This window comes from Cetorhinus maximus, chromosome 18 (genome assembly GCF_964194155.1).
Source record: "Cetorhinus maximus chromosome 18, sCetMax3.hap1.1, whole genome shotgun sequence".
Taxonomy (NCBI): Eukaryota; Metazoa; Chordata; class Chondrichthyes; order Lamniformes; family Cetorhinidae; genus Cetorhinus; species Cetorhinus maximus.
Genome location: NC_135896.1, coordinates 2383315 through 2404774, shown reverse-complemented (window position 1 = coordinate 2404774; position 21460 = coordinate 2383315). Strand labels below are relative to the sequence as shown.

General features: G+C 47.8%; 1 protein-coding gene across 2 annotated transcripts in view; it reads left to right on the top strand.

Annotated features, from left to right (window-relative positions):
• esr2a (estrogen receptor 2a) overlaps window positions 1–21137 on the top strand; it is a 145152-nt gene extending 124015 nt beyond the window's left edge. For both annotated transcript variants that reach the window (XM_078561959.1, XM_078561960.1), the window contains 2 exons: window positions 9948–10128; window positions 20500–21137. In XM_078561959.1, the coding sequence (XP_078418085.1) occupies window positions 9948–10128; window positions 20500–20656 (338 nt within the window). In that variant the 3' untranslated portion in view covers window positions 20657–21137. The remainder of the gene's footprint in view (window positions 1–9947; window positions 10129–20499) is intronic.
• The last annotated feature ends 323 nt before the right edge of the window (window positions 21138–21460 follow it).

Here is a 21460-nt window from a genome sequence, read left to right as displayed (position 1 = left end):
CTAGAAAAACTCAGCAGGTCTGACAGCATCTGCGGAGAGGAACACAGTTAACGTTTCGAGTCCGTATGACTCTTCAGTTGGTGATAGACGGTCCACCAATATCCATTACAAGCCTACCGACTCCCACAGCTACCTCGACTACAGCTCCTCACACCCCGCTTCCTGTAAGGACTCCATCCCATTCTCTCAGTTCCTTCGCCTCCGTCGCATCTGTTCTGATGATGCTACCTTCAAAAACAGTTCCTCTGACATGTCCTCCTTCTTCCTTAACCGAGGTTATCCACCCATGGTCGTTGACAGGGCCCTCAACCGTGTCCAGCCCATCTCCCGCGCATCCGCCCTCACACCTTCTTCTCCCTCCCAGAAACATGATAGGGTCCCTTTTGTCCTCACTTATCTCCCCACCAGCCTCCGCATTCAAAGGATCATCCTCCGCCATTTCCGCCAACTCCAGCATGATGCCACCACCAAACACATCTTCCCTTCACCCCCCTGGCGGCTTTCCGCAGGGATCGTTCCCTCCGTGACACCCTGGTCCACTCCTCCATCACCCCCTACACCTCTACCCCCACCTACGGCACCTCCCCATGCAACCGCAGAAGGTGCAACACCTGCCCCTTCACTTCCCCTCTCCTCACCGTCCAAGGGCCCAAACACTCCTTTCAAGTGAAGCAGCATTTCACTTGCACTTCCCTCAATTTAGTCTACAGCATTCACTGCTCCCAATGCGGTTTCCTCTACATTGGAGAGACCAAACACAGACTGGGTGACCGCTTTGCGGAACACCTTCAGTCTGTCCGCAAGCATGACCCAGACCTTCCTGTCGCTTGCCATTTTAACACTCCACCCTGCTCTCATGCCCACATGTCTGTCCTTGGCCTGCTGCAATGTTCCAGTGAAGCTCAACGCAAACTGGAGGAACAGCACCTCATCTTCCAACTAGGCACTTTACAGCCTTCCGGACTGAATATTGAGTTCAACAATTTTAGATCATGAACTCTCTCCTCCATCCTCACCCCCTTTCCGATCCCTTTTTTTTCCAATAATTTATATAGATTTTTCTTTTCCCACCTATTTCCATTATTTTTAAATGTATTTCCATCCATTGTTTTATCTCTACCTTTTAGCCTATTTCGATCCCTTCCCCCCACCCCACCCCCACTAGGGCTATCTGTACCTTGCTCGTCCTGCTTTCTACCCTTAATTAGCACATTCCTTAGATAATATCACCACCTTCAACACCTCTTTGTCCTTTTGTCTATGACATCTTTTGGTTATCTCCACCTATCACTGGCCCTCTATCCAGCTCTACCTGTCCCACCCCCCCTTAAACCAGCTTATATTTCATCTCTTTTCTATTTTTCCTTATTTCTGTTGAAGAGTCATTCGGACTCAAAACGTTAACTGTCTTCCTCTCCGTAGACGCTGTGTCAGGCCTGCTGAGTTTTTCCAGGTATTTTTATTTTTGTTTTAGGTAGAATCTAACCTGCATTTTCATTACCATTGCATTTAATAAAACATTATGTTTTTACCCTTACGTTTTACTCAAAAAATGTAAGGAACATCAAAGACTGCTCACCATCCTACACGTAAACCCCTGCTTGGTCAGCTATAGGTAGTATCGGTTCAAATACAAATTTCCCTCTACACTGTCCCCATCAAACACTCCCACGGCAGGTACAGCACGGGGTTAGATACAGAGTAAAGCTCCCTCTACACTGTCCCCATCAAACACTCCCAGGGCAGGTACAGCACGGGGTTAGATACAGAGTAAAGCTCCCTCTACACTGTCCCCATCAAACACTCCCAGGACAGGTACAGCACGGGGTTAGATACAGAGTAAAGATCCCTCTACACTGTCCCCATCAAACACTCCCAGGGCAGGTACAGCACGGGGTTAGATACAGAGTAAAGCTCCCTCTACACTGTCCCCATCAAACACTCCCAGGACAGGTACAGCACAGGGTTAGATACAGAGTAAAGCTCCCTCTACACTGTCCCCATCAAACACTCCCAGGGCAGGTACAGCACGGGGTTAGATACAGAGTAAAGCTCCCTCTACACTGTCCCCATCAAACACTCCCAGGACAGGTACAGCGCAGGGTTAGATACAAAGTAAAACTCCCTCTACACTGTCCCCATCAAACACTCCCAGGACAGGTACAGCACGGGGTTAGATACAGAGTAAAGCTCCCTCTACACTGTCCCCATCAAACACTCCCAGGGCAGGTACAGCACGGGGTTAGATACAGAGTAAAGCTCCCTCTACACTGTCCCCATCAAACACTCCCAGTACAGGTACAGCACGGGGTTAGATACAGAGTAAAGCTCCCTCTACACTGTCCCCATCAAACACTCCCAGGACAGGTACAGCACAGGGTTAGATACAGAATAAAGCTCCCTCTACACTGTCCCCATCAAACACTCCCAGGACAGGTACAGCACGGGGTTAGATACAGAGTAAAGCTCCCTCTACACTGTCCCCATCAAACACTCCCAGGACAGGTACAGCGCGGGGTTAGATACAGAGTAAAGCTCCCTCTACACTGTCCCTATCAAACACTCCCAGGACAGGGACAGCACAGGGTTAGATACAGAGTAAAGCTCCCTCTACACTGTCCCCATCAAACACTCCCAGGACAGGTACAGCACGGGGTTAGATACAGAGTAAAGCTCCCTCTACACAATCCCCATCAAACACTCCCAGGACAGGTACAGCACGGGGTTAGATACAGAGTAAAGCTCCCTCTACACAATCCCCATCAAACACACCCAGGACAGGTACAGCACGGGGTTAGATACAGAGTAAAGCTCCCTCTACACCGTCCCCATCAAACACTCCCAGGACAGGTACAGCACAGGGTTAGATACAGAGTAAAGATCCCTTTACACCGTCCCCATCAAACACTCCCAGGACAGGTACAGCACAGGGTTAGGTACAGAGTAAAGATCCCTCTACACCGTCCCCATGAAACACTCCCAGGACAGGTACAGCACAGGGTTAGATACAAAGTAAAGATCCCTCTACACTGTCCCCATCAAACACTCCCAGGACAGTTACAGCACGGGGTTAGATACAGAGTAAAGATCCCTCTACACTGTCCCCATCAAACACTCCCAGGACAGGTACAGCACGGGGTTAGATACAGAGTAAAGCTCCCTCTACACAATCCCCATCAAACACTCCCAGGACAGGTACAGCATGGGGTTAGATACAGAGTAAAGCTCCCTCTACACTGTCCCCATCAAACACTCCCAGGATAGTTACAGCACGGGGTTAGATACAGAGTAAAGCTCCCTCTACACTGTCCCCATCAAACACTCCCAGGACAGGCACAGCACGGGGTTAGATACAGAGTAAAGCTCCCTCTACACAATCCCCATCAAACACTCCCAGGACAGGTACAGCACGGGGTTAGATACAGAGTAAAGCTCCCTCTACACTGTCCCCATCAAACACTCCCAGGACAGGTACAGCACAGGGTTAGATACAGAGTAAAGATCCCTTTACACCGTCCCCATCAAACACTCCCAGGACAGGTACAGCACAGGGTTAGGTACAGAGTAAAACTCCCTCTACACTGTCCCCATCAAACACTCCCAGGACAGGTACAGCACGGGGTTAGATACAGAGTAAAGCTCCCTCTACACTGTCCCCATCAAACACTCCCAGGACAGGTACAGCACGGGGTTAGATACAGAGTAAAGCTCCCTCTACACTGTCCCCATCAAACACTCCCAGGACAGGTACAGCACAGGGTTAGATACAGAGTAAAGCTCCCTCTACACTGTCCCCATCAAACACTCCCAGGACAGGTACAGCACGGGGTTAGATACAGAGTAAAGCTCCCTCTACACTGTCCCCATCAAACACTCCCAGGACAGGTACAGCACGGGGTTAGATACAGAGTAAAGCTCCCTCTACACTGTCCCCATCAAACACTCCCAGGACAGGTACAGCACGGGGTTAGATACAGAGTAAAGCTCCCTCTACACAATCCCCATCAAACACTCCCAGGACAGGTACAGCAAGGGGTTAGATACAGAGTAAAGCTCCCTCTACACAATCCCCATCAAACACTCCCAGGACAGGTAAAGCATGGGGTTAGATACAGAGTAAAGCTCCCTCTACACCGTCCCCATCAAACACTCCCAGGACAGGTACAGCACAGGTTTAGATACAGAGTAAAGATCCCTTTACACCGTCCCCATCAAACACTCCCAGGACAGGTACAGCACAGGGTTAGGTACAGAGTAAAACTCCCTCTACACTGTTCCCATCAAACACTCCCAGGACAGGTACAGCACGGGGTTAGATACAGAGTAAAGCTCCCTCTACACTGTCCCCATCAAACACTCCCAGGACAGGTACAGCACGGGGTTAGATACAGAGTAAAGCTCCCTCTACACTGTCCCCATCAAACACTCCCAGGACAGGTACAGCACAGGGTTAGATACAGAGTAAAGCTCCCTCTACACTGTCCCCATCAAACACTCCCAGGACAGGTACAGCACGGGGTTAGATACAGAGTAAAGCTCCCTCTACACTGTCCCCATCAAACACTCCCAGGACAGGTACAGCACGGGGTTAGATACAGAGTAAAGCTCCCTCTACACTGTCCCCATCAAACACTCCCACGGCAGGTACAGCACGGGGTTAGATACAGAGTAAAGATCCCTCTACACTGTCCCCATCAAACACTCCCAGGACAGGTACAGCACGGGGTTAGATACAGAGTAAAGATCCCTCTACACTGTCCCCATCAAACACTCCCAGGACAGGTACAGCACGGGGTTAGATACAGAGTAAAGCTCCCTCTGCACTGTCCCCATCAAACACTCCCAGGGCAGGTACAGCACGGGGTTAGATACAGAGTAAAGCTCCCTCTACACTGTCCCCATCAAACACTCCCAGGACAGGTACAGCGCAGGGTTAGATACAAAGTAAAACTCCCTCTACACTGTCCCCATCAAACACTCCCAGGACAGGTACAGCACGGGGTTAGATACAGAGTAAAGCTCCCTCTACACTGTCCCCATCAAACACTCCCAGGGCAGGTACAGCACGGGGTTAGATACAGAGTAAAGCTCCCTCTACACTGTCCCCATCAAACACTCCCAGTACAGGTACAGCACGGGGTTAGATACAGAGTAAAGCTCCCTCTACACTGTCCCCATCAAACACTCCCAGGACAGGTACAGCACAGGGTTAGATACAGAATAAAGCTCCCTCTACACTGTCCCCATCAAACACTCCCAGGACAGGTACAGCACGGGGTTAGATACAGAGTAAAGCTCCCTCTACACTGTCCCCATCAAACACTCCCAGGACAGGTACAGCGCGGGGTTAGATACAGAGTAAAGCTCCCTCTACACTGTCCCTATCAAACACTCCCAGGACAGGGACAGCACAGGGTTAGATACAGAGTAAAGCTCCCTCTACACTGTCCCCATCAAACACTCCCAGGACAGGTACAGCACGGGGTTAGATACAGAGTAAAGCTCCCTCTACACAATCCCCATCAAACACTCCCAGGACAGGTACAGCACGGGGTTAGATACAGAGTAAAGCTCCCTCTACACAATCCCCATCAAACACACCCAGGACAGGTACAGCACGGGGTTAGATACAGAGTAAAGCTCCCTCTACACCGTCCCCATCAAACACTCCCAGGACAGGTACAGCACAGGGTTAGATACAGAGTAAAGATCCCTTTACACCGTCCCCATCAAACACTCCCAGGACAGGTACAGCACAGGGTTAGGTACAGAGTAAAGATCCCTCTACACCGTCCCCATGAAACACTCCCAGGACAGGTACAGCACAGGGTTAGATACAAAGTAAAGATCCCTCTACACTGTCCCCATCAAACACTCCCAGGACAGTTACAGCACGGGGTTAGATACAGAGTAAAGATCCCTCTACACTGTCCCCATCAAACACTCCCAGGACAGGTACAGCACGGGGTTAGATACAGAGTAAAGCTCCCTCTACACAATCCCCATCAAACACTCCCAGGACAGGTACAGCATGGGGTTAGATACAGAGTAAAGCTCCCTCTACACTGTCCCCATCAAACACTCCCAGGATAGTTACAGCACGGGGTTAGATACAGAGTAAAGCTCCCTCTACACTGTCCCCATCAAACACTCCCAGGACAGGCACAGCACGGGGTTAGATACAGAGTAAAGCTCCCTCTACACAATCCCCATCAAACACTCCCAGGACAGGTACAGCACGGGGTTAGATACAGAGTAAAGCTCCCTCTACACTGTCCCCATCAAACACTCCCAGGACAGGTACAGCACAGGGTTAGATACAGAGTAAAGATCCCTTTACACCGTCCCCATCAAACACTCCCAGGACAGGTACAGTACAGGGTTAGGTACAGAGTAAAACTCCCTCTACACTGTCCCCATCAAACACTCCCAGGACAGGTACAGCACGGGGTTAGATACAGAGTAAAGCTCCCTCTACACTGTCCCCATCAAACACTCCCAGGACAGGTACAGCACGGGGTTAGATACAGAGTAAAGCTCCCTCTACACTGTCCCCATCAAACACTCCCAGGACAGGTACAGCACAGGGTTAGATACAGAGTAAAGCTCCCTCTACACTGTCCCCATCAAACACTCCCAGGACAGGTACAGCACGGGGTTAGATACAGAGTAAAGCTCCCTCTACACTGTCCCCATCAAACACTCCCAGGACAGGTAAAGCACGGGGTTAGATACAGAGTAAAGCTCCCTCTACACTGTCCCCATCAAACACTCCCAGGACAGGTACAGCACGGGGTTAGATACAGAGTAAAGCTCCCTCTACACAATCCCCATCAAACACTCCCAGGACAGGTACAGCAAGGGGTTAGATACAGAGTAAAGCTCCCTCTACACAATCCCCATCAAACACTCCCAGGACAGGTAAAGCATGGGGTTAGATACAGAGTAAAGCTCCCTCTACACCGTCCCCATCAAACACTCCCAGGACAGGTACAGCACAGGTTTAGATACAGAGTAAAGATCCCTTTACACCGTCCCCATCAAACACTCCCAGGACAGGTACAGCACAGGGTTAGGTACAGAGTAAAACTCCCTCTACACTGTTCCCATCAAACACTCCCAGGACAGGTACAGCACGGGGTTAGATACAGAGTAAAGCTCCCTCTACACTGTCCCCATCAAACACTCCCTGGACAGGTACAGCACGGGGTTAGATACAGAGTAAAGCTCCCTCTACACTGTCCCCATCAAACACTCCCAGGACAGGTACAGCACAGGGTTAGATACAGAGTAAAGCTCCCTCTACACTGTCCCCATCAAACACTCCCAGGACAGGTACAGCACGGGGTTAGATACAGAGTAAAGCTCCCTCTACACTGTCCCCATCAAACACTCCCAGGACAGGTACAGCACGGGGTTAGATACAGAGTAAAGCTCCCTCTACACTGTCCCCATCAAACACTCCCACGGCAGGTACAGCACGGGGTTAGATACAGAGTAAAGATCCCTCTACACTGTCCCCATCAAACACTCCCAGGACAGGTACAGCACGGGGTTAGATACAGAGTAAAGATCCCTCTACACTGTCCCCATCAAACACTCCCAGGACAGGTACAGCACGGGGTTAGATACAGAGTAAAGCTCCCTCTGCACTGTCCCCATCAAACACTCCCAGGACAGGTACAGCACGGGGTTAGATACAGAGGAAAGATCCCTCTACACTGTCCCCATCAAACACTCCCAGGAATAAGAAAGTAGGTGAAGGTACTTCCTGAGAATTAGGTTTCATCAGGCAAAACCGAAAGGGGAGAGTTTGAATGAAACAATTTGAATTATTTCTGGTGAAACACAGGATCGAGGGACTCAGAGGAAGTTAGGGGTTATTGGGGGTCAGACTGGAAAGTGGAGTTGAGGCCAAACTCAAATGGAGCAGGCTCAAGGGGCCGAATGGCCTAATCCTACTCCTAATTCGTATGACTTTATGAGAATGTTCAGATTGAGGGATACGGCTGGGTTTGGTTGAAGTGGCGGATTAGCGGGATTTAGGGATATGGACCCTGGGTGGTTTGGTTTGAAAGTGGGACTGTCCTTGTTGACTCAAAGCACTTTACCCAATCTCTGTGGTCTCACTGAAGTGGGGAATTCTCTGTCTCCCACACATGTCTGCACTCACTGTGATCCCAAACCGTCTGCCTGTGAGAGGACAGGGAGGCCGGAGTGAGCGATGGGAAGTTGCAATCAATCCCAGGGGAAGGTCATGGGTCTGCTGCAGGGCTGTTTATAATTACAGTGAAGAAAGGCATCATAAAACTGTCTGAAATGATCTGCTTTCAAACAATATATTAAGTTACAATGAAGTTATTTTATTTGAATAACCTATGTTATGCTTGGAACCACCCACCCAAACTGACTGCACTTAATTTTATATCACTCTGTTCCCAAGCCAAAACTTTATGGTTGAGACATTCTGATGTTAGACTTAACCATACAACTGCTGAAACTCAATAGAAACTGTCACATTTTCCCTTACTATTCCCAGATCTAACAAATCCATCAAACACTCCCAGGACAGGTACAGCGCAGGGTTAGATACAGAGTAAATCTCCCTCTACACCGTCCCCATCAAACACTCCCAGGACAGGTACAGCATGGGGTTAGATACAGTGTAAAGCTCCCCACACTCTCCCCATTCCCCAAAGAATGCTATTGCGGGTGGGGGTCGATGGTGGGGGGTGTGTGAGTTGAAGGTGAGAGAGGCTAATTACAGGGGGTTTGCCCAGGCACAGCTGTGACTCACTGGGGCAAAAGGAACATTGCTGTACTATGTATCACATGACCATCTGTCCCAATCCCTAAACACAATTTCACAGCAGCTACAATATTTCTGAGTATTTCACAATGATCATCTTGTCCATTTCCAATCCAGGTTACACTCAGCTCTCAGCACTAAACTGATAGAGAGGCTTCAAGAGTGCAGAGGATTGTGGGTATTGTGGCTGCCATTACTGATTGCCGTGGGGTATACTGGGGTATGAGTCCCCCTCCTATCCTGAAGGTGCTGACTCTCACTGGGGTACAGGTCCCCTCCTCTCCTGAAGGTGCTGACTCTCACTGGGGTACAGGTCCCCCTCCTCTCCTGAAGGTGCTGACTCTCACTGGGGTACAGGTCCCCTCCTCTCCTGAAGGTGCTGACTCTCACTGGGGTACAGGTCCCCTCCTCTCCTGAAGGTGCTGACTCTCACTGGGGTACAGGTCCCCTCCTCTCCTGAAGGTGTTGACTCTCACTGGGGTACAGGTCCCCTCCTCTCCTGAAGGTGCTGACTCTCACTGGGGTACAGGTCCCCTCCTCTCCTGAAGGTGCTGACTCTCACTGGGGTACAGGGTCCCCTCCTCTCCTGAAGGTGCTGACTCACACTGGGGTACAGGACCCCTCCTCTCCTGAAGGTGCTGACTCTCACTGGGGTACGGGTCCCCTCCTCTCCTGAAAGTGCTGACTCTCACTGGGGTACAGGGTCCCCCTCCTCTCCTGAAGGTGCTGACTCTCACTAGGGTACAGGTCCCCTCCTCTCCTGAAGGTGCTGACTCTCACTGGGGTCCCCTCCTCTCCTGAAGGTGCTGACTCTCACTGGGTCCATGGACCACGCCAACTCATCAAATAGAATTGTTCTTTTGGCTGGAGAGTGAATTTTATCAGTCTATTCGACCATGAAGTGTGTCAGCATGGATGCTGTTCTCAGACATTATATCTGTGCATTGTTAGGGCTGGTGATAGTGACACTGAAGCTGGTCCTGAGGATAGAGAACCTGTGTTCCAGCAGGTGTGTCAGTATCCCATTAACTTTAATCCTGGCTATTCTGTCACTCGGGTCTTTATGCTTCTCCGGAGTGAGGGCAGTAATGCTCGGTTTCATTGTATTGAACTGCCATCTCAATCTTTTTTTTAACAGGTATGTTTCCACGTTCTGGAATCACAGAGGAACATGAGAACAGGGAGAAGCTGCACAAGATTCTGGACACAATAACAGACACCTTGATATGGTGCATGTCCAAGAGCGGAATTCCACCTCAGCAGCAAGCCACTCGCCTGGCACATCTCCTGATGTTGCTGTCCCACATCAGACATGCGAGGTATCATGATCCTCAGTCTCACTCTGTCTCTCCGCTGAATACCTGTCAGCTTCTCTCTCGCTCTGTCTCTTTTGATATCTGCTTATCTATCTTTCTGTGTGTCTCTCTCTCTCTCTCTCTCTCTCTCGATGGCCTTTATTTCTACACAACACCGAAGGAAGCCCATCAAGTCTGCGTTGGGTCTTTCCATTAGTCCCACTTCCCTACCCTTTCCCCAGGTCCTTGCAGTTTTTTCTCTTTTAAGTATTTATCCAGTTCCCTTTTGAAAGTGACTATTGAATCTTTACCCTCCTCTCCCCTGCCCCCCCTTCGTCAGACAGTGCATTCCAAACCCTAACCACTTGTTGAGTAAAAAAGATTTTCCCCATTTCCTTTCTGTTTCTTTTGCCAGTTACCTTAAGTCTGTGTCCTGTCCAGCTTTCAGCGATTGGAAACAGTTTCTCTTTATTGACGCTATCTAAACCCTTCATAATTTTAAACAACCAAATTAAATCTCTTCTTAGCCTTCTATAATCCCTCATCCCTAGTACCAATCTAGTAAATCTCTCTAGTAAATCTCTTATGAATCCTCTCCAAAACTTTCACATTATTCCTAAAGTGTGGTGCGCAGAATTGGACACAATAATCTCGCTGGTCCTTTCATCCAAGTCATTAATACAGATTGTAAATAGTTGAGGCTCCAGCACTGATCCCTGTGGCACGCCACTGGTTACAGCTTGCCAACCTGAAAATGACCCATTTATCCTGACTCTATTTCCTGTTAGGTAGCCAATCCTCTATCCATTCTAATATATCACCCCCAGCACCATGAGCTCTTATCTTGTGTGGTAAACTTTTATATGACACCTTATTGAATACTTTTTGGAAATCCAAATACACCACATCTACAGGTTCCCCTTTATCCACCCTGCTTGTTACATCCTCAAAAAACAAATAAATTTGTCAAACACAGTTTCACTTTCACAAAACCATGTTGACTCTGCCTGACTGAATTATGATTTTCTAAATGTCCTGCTACTACCTCCTTAATAATCGACTCTAGCATCTTACGGCAGATGTTAGTCTAACTGGCTGGTAGTTTCCTGCTTTCAGCCTCCTTCCTTGAGGTGCCATGTTACATTTGCGGTTTTCCAATCCACTGGGGCCTTTCCAGGATCTGGGGAATTTGGGAATCTGGGAAATGCACTATCTCTGCAGCCACTTCTTTTAGGATGCTCGGACACAAGCCACCTGGTCCTGGGGACTTGTCAGCCTTAAATCCAATTAGCTTTCCTAGTACTTTGATGGATGTTTTTGCAAGTAGAAAGTGGTTTCCAGTGTTGCGGCCTTTGCTGTTTGTTGTATATATTAATGATTTGGACTTAAATGTGGGAGGCATGATTGGGGATTCAATAGTTAGGGGAACAGACAGGCATTTCTGCAGCCATAGACGTGTCTCCAGGATGGTATGTCTCCCTGGTGTCAGGGTCAAGGATATACCAGCGTGGCTGCAGGACATTATTAAGGGGGAGATTTCTACCAGTGCCATGTGCTAGTGAGCACAGAGATAGGAGGGGAGAGCTGATCAATGTGTGGCTGAAGAGATGGTGTAGGAGGGAGGGATTCAGATTGTGGGGAGGCAGTGGTGTAGTGGTATTGTCGCTGGACTAGTAATCCTGAGACCCAGGGTTCAAATCCCACCACTGCAAATGGTGGCATTTGAATTCAATAAAAATCTGGAATTAAAAGTCTAATTATGACCATGAAACCAATGCTGATTTCTGTAAAAACCCATCTGGTTCACTAATGCCCTTTAGGAAAGGAAATCTGCTGTCCTAACCCTGGTCTGGCCTACATGTGACTCCAGACCCACAACAATGTGGTTGACTCTTAACTGCCCTCTGGAATGGCCTTGCAAGACACTCAGTTGTATCAAACCACTACGAAGTCTATAAGGAATTAGACTGGACAGACCACCCGGCATCAACTTAGGCACCGGAAACAACAATGGCAAACTCAGCCCTGTCGACCCTGCAAAGTCCTCCTTACCAACATCTGGGGCTTGTGCCAAAATTGGGAGAGCTGTCTCACAGACTAGTCAAGCAACAGCCTGACATAGTCATCCTCACGGAATCATATCTTACAGACAATGTCCCAGACTCCACCATCACCATCCCTGGGTATGTCCTGTCCCACCGGCAGGACAGACCCAGCAGAGGTGGCAGCACAGTGGTATACAGTCAGGAGGGAGTTACCCTGAGAGTCCTCAACATTGTCTCCAGACCCCATGAAGTCTCATGACATCAGGTCAAACATGGGCAAGGAAACCTCCTGCTGATTACCACGTACCGCCCTCCCTCAGCTGATGAATCAGTGCTCCTCCATGTTGAACACCACTTGGAGGAAGCACTGAGGGTGGCAAGAGTGCAGAGTGTGCTCTGGGTGGGGGACTTCAATGTCCATCACTAAGAGTGGCTCAGTAGCACCACTACTGACTGAGCTGGCCAAGTCCTAAATGACATAGTTGCTAGACCAGGTCAGTGGCAGGTGGTGAGGGAAAAACATACTTGACCTCATCCTCACCAACCTGCCTGCCGCAGATGCATCTGTCCATGACAGTATCGGTAAGAGTGACCACCACACAGTCATTGTGGAGACGAAGTCCTGCCTTCACATTGAGGATACCCTCCATCGTGTTGTGTCACTGTGCTTAGTAGGTTTCAACCAGATCTAGCAAGTCAAGACAGGGCAACCATGAGGTGCTGTGGGCCAGCAGCAGAATTGTACTCGAACACAATCGACTTATAGCCCAACATATCCCCCACTCTACCATTACCATCAAGCCAGGAGATCAACCCTGGCTCAATGAAAAGTGCAGGAGGGCATGCCAGGAGCAGTACCAGGCATACCTAAAAATGAGGTGTCAACCTGGTGAAGCTATAACACGTGTGCCAAACAGCATTAGCATCCTATGATAGACAGAGCTAAGCAATCCCACAGCCAACGGATCAGATCTAGGCTCTGCAGTCCTGCCACATCCAGTTGTGAATGGTGGTGGACAATTAAACAACTCACTGGAGGAGGAGGCTCCACGAATATCCCCATCCTCAATGATGGAGGAGCCCAGCGCGTCAGTGCAAAAGATAAGGCTGAAGCATTTGCAACAATCTTCAGCCAGAAGTGCCGAACCGATTGTCCATCCCGGCCTCCTCCGGAGGTTCCCAACATCACAGATGCCAGTCTTCAGCCAATTTGATTCATTCCATGTGATATCAAGAAACAGCTGAAGGCTCTGAATACTGCAAAGGCTACGGGCCCTGGCAATATTACTGATGAATTGTGCTCCAGAACTTGCTGTGCCCCTAGCCAAGCTGTTCCAGTGCAGCTACAACACTAGCATCTACCCAGCTATGTGGAAAATTTCCCAGGTATGTCCTGTACACAAAAAGCAGGACAAATCCAACCCGGCCAATTAACGCCCCATCAGACTACCCTCGATCATCAGTAAAGTAATGGAAGGGGTTATCAACAGTGCTATCAAGCGGCACTTGCTTAGCAATAACCTGCTCACTGATGCCCAGCTTGGGTTCCACCAGGGCCACTTGGCTCCTGACCTCGTTACAGCCTTGATTTAAAGAGCTGAGCTCCCGAGGTGAGGTGAGAGTGACTGCCCTTGACATCAAGTCAGCATTTGACCGAGTGTGGTATCAAGGAGCCCTAGCAAAACTGGAATCAATGGGAATCGGGGAAAACTCTCCACTGGTTGGAGTCATACCTAGCACAAAGGAAGATGGTTGTGGTTGTTGGAGGTCAGTCATCTTATTTCCAGGACATCACTGCAGGAGTTCCTCAGGGTAGTGTCCTCGGCCCAACCATCTTCAGCTGCTTCATCAATGACTTTCCTTCCATCATAAGGTCAGAAGTGGGGATGTTCACAGATGATTGCACAATGTTCAGCACCACTCGCGACTCCTCAGATACTGAAGCAGTCCATGTCCAAATGCAGCAAGACCTGGACAATATCCAGGCTTGGGCTGACAAGTGGCAAGTAACATTCACGCCAAACAAGTGCCAGGCAATGACCATCTCTAACAAGAGAGAATCCAACCATCGCCCCTTCACATTCAATGGCATTACCATCGCTGAATCCCCCACTATCAACATCCCGGGGGTTATCGTTGACCAGAAACTAAACTTGACTAACCATATCAATACTGTGGCTACAAGAGCAGGTCAGAGGCTGGGAATCCTGCAGTGAGTAACTCACCTCCTGACTCCCCAAAGCCTGTCCACCATCTACAAGGCACAAGTCAGGAGTGTGATGGAATACTCCCCACTTGCCTGGATGAGTGCAGCTCCAACAACATCCAAGAAGCTCGATACCATCCAGGACAAAGCAGCCCAGTCGATTGGCACCACATCCACAAACATTCACTCCTTCCACCACCAATGCACAGTGGCAGCAGTGTGTGTACCATCTACAAGATTCACTGCAGGAATTTGCCAAGGATCCTTATGCAGCACCTTCCAAACCCACGACCACTACCATCTAGAAGGACAAGGGCAGCAGGAACATGGGAACACCACCACCTAGAAGTTCCCCTCCAAGTCACTCACCATCCTGACTTGGAAATATATCGGCCGTTCCTTCACTGTCGCTGGGTCAAACTCCTGGAAGTCCCTTCCTAACAGCACAGTGGGTGTACCTACATGCAGCGGTTTGAGAAGGCGGCTAACCACCACCTTCTCAAGGGGCAACTAGGGATGGGCAATAAATTCTGTCCTGGCCAACGACGCTCATGTCCCATGACTGAATTTAAAAAAAGATCCCGGGGGCATTGAGACTCGTTCAGGGGGAGGTGGGACCTGTACAAGCCGGACGGTTGGCACCTCAATGGGGCCAGGACCAATACCCTTACTGGGAGGTCAGATGGTGCTGTTGGGGAGGGTTTAAACTAGTTTGACAATGGGGTGGGACCTGAGGGTAAACTCAGATGGGGCAAAATCAGAAATGCTAATGGAAGATAGAAACTCAGTGAGTGAGTCTGGAAGGTAGAGGAAACAAAAGATAGGAAATAAAAAAGAGAGTTTGGCAGTGCTCAAGGATGTATCATTCAATGCAAGGAGTGTAGCAAATAAAGCAGACAAGCTGAGGGCACAGACAGAAATGTGGCAGTTTGATATCAGAACTATTACAGAAACATGGCTTAAAGAGGGACAGGGATGAATGGCAGCTGAACATTCCTCGTTAAATGGTTTTCAGACCAGAAAGAGGACGGATAAAAAGGGAGACGGGTGGTGGAGATTTTGGTCAGAAAAGCAATTACAGCTGTGAGGAGGGATGATATGTTCGAAGGATCATCAATTGAGGCCACACGGATTGAGCTTAGGAACAGAACAATGGGCAGTCACACTCCTGGGAGCGTACTATAGACCCCCAGACAGTCAGGGGGAGATAGAAGAGCAAATATGTAGGCAAATCTCTGAGAAGTGCAAAAATAATAGGGGATTTAACTACCCCAATATTAACTGGGATTGTTTTAGTGTGAAAGGAATTGAGGGAGCAGAATTCTGAAGGTGCATTCAGGAGAATGTTTTGGCCAGTACGTAGCAAGTCCAGCAAGAGAGGGCATGGTTCTGGATTTAGTTTTAGGAAATGAAGCTGGGCAGGTGGAAGGAGTGACAGTGGGAGAGTATTTTGGTAGTAGTGATCATAATTCAGTTAGTGGAAAAGGACAAAGGTAGAATAAGAATAAAGTTCTAAGTTGGGGCAGGCTAATTTTACTAAGCTGAGAAGTGGTTTAGCAACAGTGGACTGGAAACAGCTACTCGAAGGTAAATCAGTGTCTAAGCAGTGGGGGGCATTCAAAGCGGCGATTCAAGGGGTTCAGAGTTAACATGTTCCCACAAAGAAAAAGGGAGGGATGACCAAATCTAGAGTCCTCTGGGTGTCGAGGAGCTTACAGGGTAAGATAAGGCAGAAAAGGAAAGCTTATGTCAGACACTGAGAACTCCATATTACAGAAAGCTGAGAGGACTATAGAAAATGGAGGAGTGAAATCAAAAAGGAAATTGGGAAAGCAAAGAGAGGTCATGAAAGAACATTGGCAAGCAAAATCAAGGAGCACCCAAGTATGTTTTATCAATACATTGAGAGTAAGAGGGTAACTAAGGAAAGAGTAAGGCCCATAAAAAAACCAAAAAGGTAATCTATGTGTGGAAGTGGAGGATGTTGGTAGGGTTCTCAATAAATAATTTGTGCCAGTCTTCACAAGAAGAGGACAATGCAGACATTGTAGTTAAGAAGGAGCAGTGTAAAGTATTAGATGTGATAAACGTAGGGAGAGGAAGTATGAAGTGGATTAGCATCCTTGAAAGTGGATAAATCACCAGGGCTGGATGAAATCTACTCCAGAGTGTACCCCAAGCCAGGGAAGAAATAGCGGAGAGTCTGACCATCATTTTCCAATCCTCACTGGATACAGGTGAGGTGCCGGAGGATTGGAGATCTGCTAACGTTCTACCTTAGTTTAAAAAGGGAGTGAGGGATAAAGCGAATAATTACAGGCCAGTCAGTCTGACCTCAGTGGTGGGAAAATTATTGGAATCAATTCTGAGAGACAGGTTAAACTGTCATTTAGAAAGGCCCGGATATATCAGGGACAGACAGCATGGATTTAAGGGAAAGTCGTGTCTGATTAACCTCACTGAATTTGTTGAGGGGGTAACAAGGAGGATTGATGAGGGTAGTGCAGTTGCTGTTGGTCTACATGGATTTTAAGGCTTTTGACAAGGTCCCAAATGACAGAGTGGTTATATAAAAAAAACATCCATGGGATCCAGGGGAATGTAGCAAGCTGAATACAAAATTGGCTCAGTATTGGGAACAAAGGTTAATTGTTGATGGATTGTTATAGCACAGCCAATGGTAAATGCTGAGTTATTCAAACCCAGAGGGAAATTTGGAACAACTACCACAACTTGTTTTGCAATTTGTATAAATTTCGAGATATGTGCCTTGAATTCAGTAGTAATGAGACCACCAAGTTTCTTACCAAACTAAATTAAACCTTTATTCATAGAAGAAATTATTTTAAATACATACACAGATCTACAAATTACTACGATGATGATTTCAAAATCCCCTAGTTAATCTAATTCCCAGTTATACTTTTGTAAGGCAACAGTAAGACACACAGATTTTAAAAGTCACAGTCAAAGGAACATGATACCCTGAATGATCCAATTGAAAGTGAGTTTCCTTAACTTCAGTTCTTTGTAGGCAGCAGCTTGAGGTGTAGATGCTGAAGGCTTTTCACACTTGCTGGATCTTGAAATGTCTACCCTTACACACAGCCTTTGCTCCTTTATACATATTTTCCCCGTTGAATGTAAATTCCCATTGTTTCACTATGTCTTTGGACTTTACCTTTCTAATAATAAAAATCTCTCATAGTACTAATTTTACCAATAATCCTTGGGGAAAAATAAACACGGTTTCTGAACTTCACCTGGCTAAGTGACACATTTCACCCCCTCTTTTGAAAACAATCTAGTCTGGTTCATTTTAAAATGCAAATGTTCCTTTTACCCCTACTTAACATTTCAAACATAGCTTATCTCCTAATACATCAAAGCCTTCAGACCAGCTGCCTTTAATCCAATTAAGTCACACATACACAGACACATATAGACACAGATACCACTATTTTTCAATAAATTCCAATAACATTATTATATTTTCCTGACATGGATGTTTTTTGTAACTGGAAGGCTGTTTCCAATGGGGTCAGTACTAGGTCCCCTGCTTTTTGTGGAATATATTAATGATTTGGATGTAAATGTAATTTGTATAAGACATTGGTGAGGCCAACTTTGGAGTATTGTGTGCAGTTCTGGTCACCTAACTACAGGAAGGATATCAGTAAGATTGAAAGAGTGCAGAGAAGATTTATTAGGATGTTGCCGGGTCTTAAGGAGTTGAGTTACAGGGAAAGATTAAGCAGGTTAGGACTTTATTCCTTGGAGCGTAGAAGAATGAGAGGAGATTTGATAGAAGTTTACAAAATTATGAGGGGTATAGACAGAGTAAATGCGAGTAGGCTCTTTCCATTTAGATTAGGAGAAATAAACACAAGAGGACATGGCTTTAGGGTGAAAGGGGAAAGGTTTAGGGGGAACATTAGGGGGAACTTCTTCACCCAGAGAGTGGTGAGAGTGTGGAACGAGCTACCATCTGACGTGGTAAGTGCGGGCTCACTCTTAAGTTTTAAGAATAAATTGGATAGATACATGGATGGGAGAGGTCTGGAGGGTTATGGACTAGGTGCAGGTCAATGGGACTAGCGGAATAATATTTCGGCACAGACTAGAAGGGCCGAATGGCCTGTTTTCTGTGTTGTAGTGTTCTATGGTTCTATGGTTCTATGGGAATGATCAAGACGTTTGCAGACGACACAAAAATTAGCCATGCGGTTGATAGTGAGGAGGATTGCTGTGGATTGCAGGAAGATATCGATGGACTGGTCAGGTGGGCGTAAAAGTGGCAAATGGAATTCAACCCAGAGAAGTGTGAGGTGATGCATTTGGGGAGGTCAAACAAGGCAAAGATTACACAATAAATGGGAGGATACTGGGGTGTACAGAAAGTGAGGGACATTGGAGTGAATGTCCACAGAGCCCTGAGACAGCAGGACAGATCGATAAGATGGTTAAGAAGGCATATGGAATCCTTACACTTATTAGCTGAGGTATAGAATATAAGAGCAGGGAGGTTATGCTGGAAATATATAAAACGCTGGCTAGGTCACAACTTGAGTATTGTGTGCAGTTCTGGTCACCTCATTATAGAAATGATGTAATTGCATTAGAGCGGGTACAGAGGGGATTTTTTTTAGTTCATTCATGGGATGTGGGCTTCGCTGGCTGGGCCAGCATTCATTGCCCAGCCCTAGTTGCCCTTGAGAAGGTGGTGGTGAGCTGCCTTCTTGAACCGCTGCAGTCCATGTGGTGTAGGTACATCCACAGTGCTGTTAGGGAGGGAGTTCCAGGATTTTGACCCAGCGAGAGTGAGGGAACAGCGATATATTTCCAAGTCAGGACGGTGAGTGACTTGGAGGGGAACTTCCAGGTGGTGGTGTTCCCATCTATCTGCTGCCCTTGTCCTTCTAGATGGTAGTGATTTACGAGGATGTTACCAGGACTGGAAAATTGAGGCTATGAGGAAAGATTGGAGAGACTGGGGCTCTTCTCCTTGGAACAGGGGAGGCTGAGGGGAGATTTGATTGAGATGTACAAAATTGTGACAGGCCTGGGTGGAGAGGATCGGAAGAGGTTATTTACTTTAGCAGAGAGGTCAGTGACTGGGGGGCAGAAATTTAAAGTGATTGATAGAAGGATTAGAGGGGAGATGAGGAAAAGGTTTTCACCCAGAGGGTTGTGGGGGACTGGAACTCACAGCCTGATAGGGGAGTACAGGCAGAATCCCTCAACTCATTTAAAAGATGTCTGGATATTCACCTCAAGTGCCGTAACCTGCAGGGCTATGAACCACACACTGGAAGGTGGGATTAGGCTGGGTGGCTTGTTTCTCATGGCGCAGACACGATGGGCTCTTTCTGTGCCATTAACTTTCATAATTCTAGAGTCTATGAAACCCATGTGCTTAAACTACACAAAGGACTTGGGCTGGTCATGTGATCTCTCTCTAACCGCCAGTAATTCAAACTTACTTGCATATTCCAGTTATAACTCAATTGGTTCATTTGGAGAGCTATCTATGAAATCAATTTCTTTTTGTCCAAGCAATTAACCTTTGAATGGTTCATCTTCAGTCATTGAATACTGTATGTGGTTTCCATAGGCTTTGTTGATAGGGCAGGAATGAAGGTCATTCACAAACCCCAGGGGGTTCCATTGCCTGTGATGTATTTCACAAACTTTCTGTCTCCTATCCTTAGGGTTGCAATGTGGAACATATAGTAACGTAAATTCTTGTTGGGTATCCTGATGTAGGTTGAAGTGTCTGTTTCAACAAAGTCTGTCTTTTTAAAAGTTTAATTCCTGCTTCCAGCTGATGAATTAAAAATTAATATTTGACATAAGCACATCTTCATCATAATATATTTAAGGAAGCTTTTACTGTCTGTTTTTATATTTCTTGTTAATTTACTCTCGATCTGTTTTATCCTTCTTCACTTGTTTATTCATTCATGTGACTCCAACTATAGTGAGACTGCACCGTGTGATGCGGACACTAGCGAGACTGTACCATGTTGCTCCTCCAACACCCCGCCCCCTCCCCCCGCCCCCTCCCCCCCCGCCCCCTCCCCCCACCCCCTCCCCCCACCAACCTGGGCCTCTCCGTTCACTTTCTGTTGTTTTCTTTTCCAGTAATAAAGGAATGGAACACCTCTACAGCATGAAGTGCAAGAACGTTGTGCCCTTCTATGACCTGCTGCTCGAGATGCTCGATGCCCATGTTATCTACAGCCGTAGGAAGCCAACAGATGATCACGTCAGCAGCCAGTCAAAGGCCAACAACCTCTGATCTCTGCCCCCAACCGGAAAACATTCTTTCTTCTCTCCTCCCTCCTCCCAATCTTTGCCCAATCGGATCAGCCACAGGGAATAAACACAATGGCCGGATATAACAGATGGACACCCAGGATACAGGGCAATGGAAGAGTAAAAGCCACTTACAAAACACCAAACAAACTTGTTTCTATTGATTCTACTGAATTCTCCTCTGGCCCCCCGTTTGCTCCTTCCTCTCCTGAAGGTGCTGCCTCCTGCCCGTTGCCTCTCTTGAATTGTCCTAGACATTTGAGGGCAATTGCATCAGGAACGATTCCCACTTGTCCCCAGTCCTTTCCCTCTCCCTGCCCACTCTACTCAGCCTGGGAGGACCGCAGGATCAAAATACATCACAGAAGATACTCCACCCATCCCAAAACACCAATGGGCACTGTCCCGAGCTGACCAATGGGCACTGTCCTGAGCTAGTGGGCACTGTCCTAAACTGACCAGTGGGTACTGTCCTTGAGCTGACCAGTGGGCACTGTCCTGAGCTAATGGGTGCAGTCCTAAACTGACCAACGGGCACTGTCCTTGAGCTGACCAGTGGGCACTGTCCTGAGCTAGTGGGTGCTGTCCTTGAACTGACCAATGGGCACTCTCCTAAGCTGAACAATGGGCACTGTCCTGAGCTGACCAATGAGCATTGGCCTAAGTTGACCAATGAGCACTCTCTTGAGCTGACCCAAAACCCAGTGGGAGTCGATCTTGGGGGTTTGTCCTGCTGTCTGTTGCTCAGTAACACGTTGGGGTTGGTGCCTGCACAGCCTGAGCCATC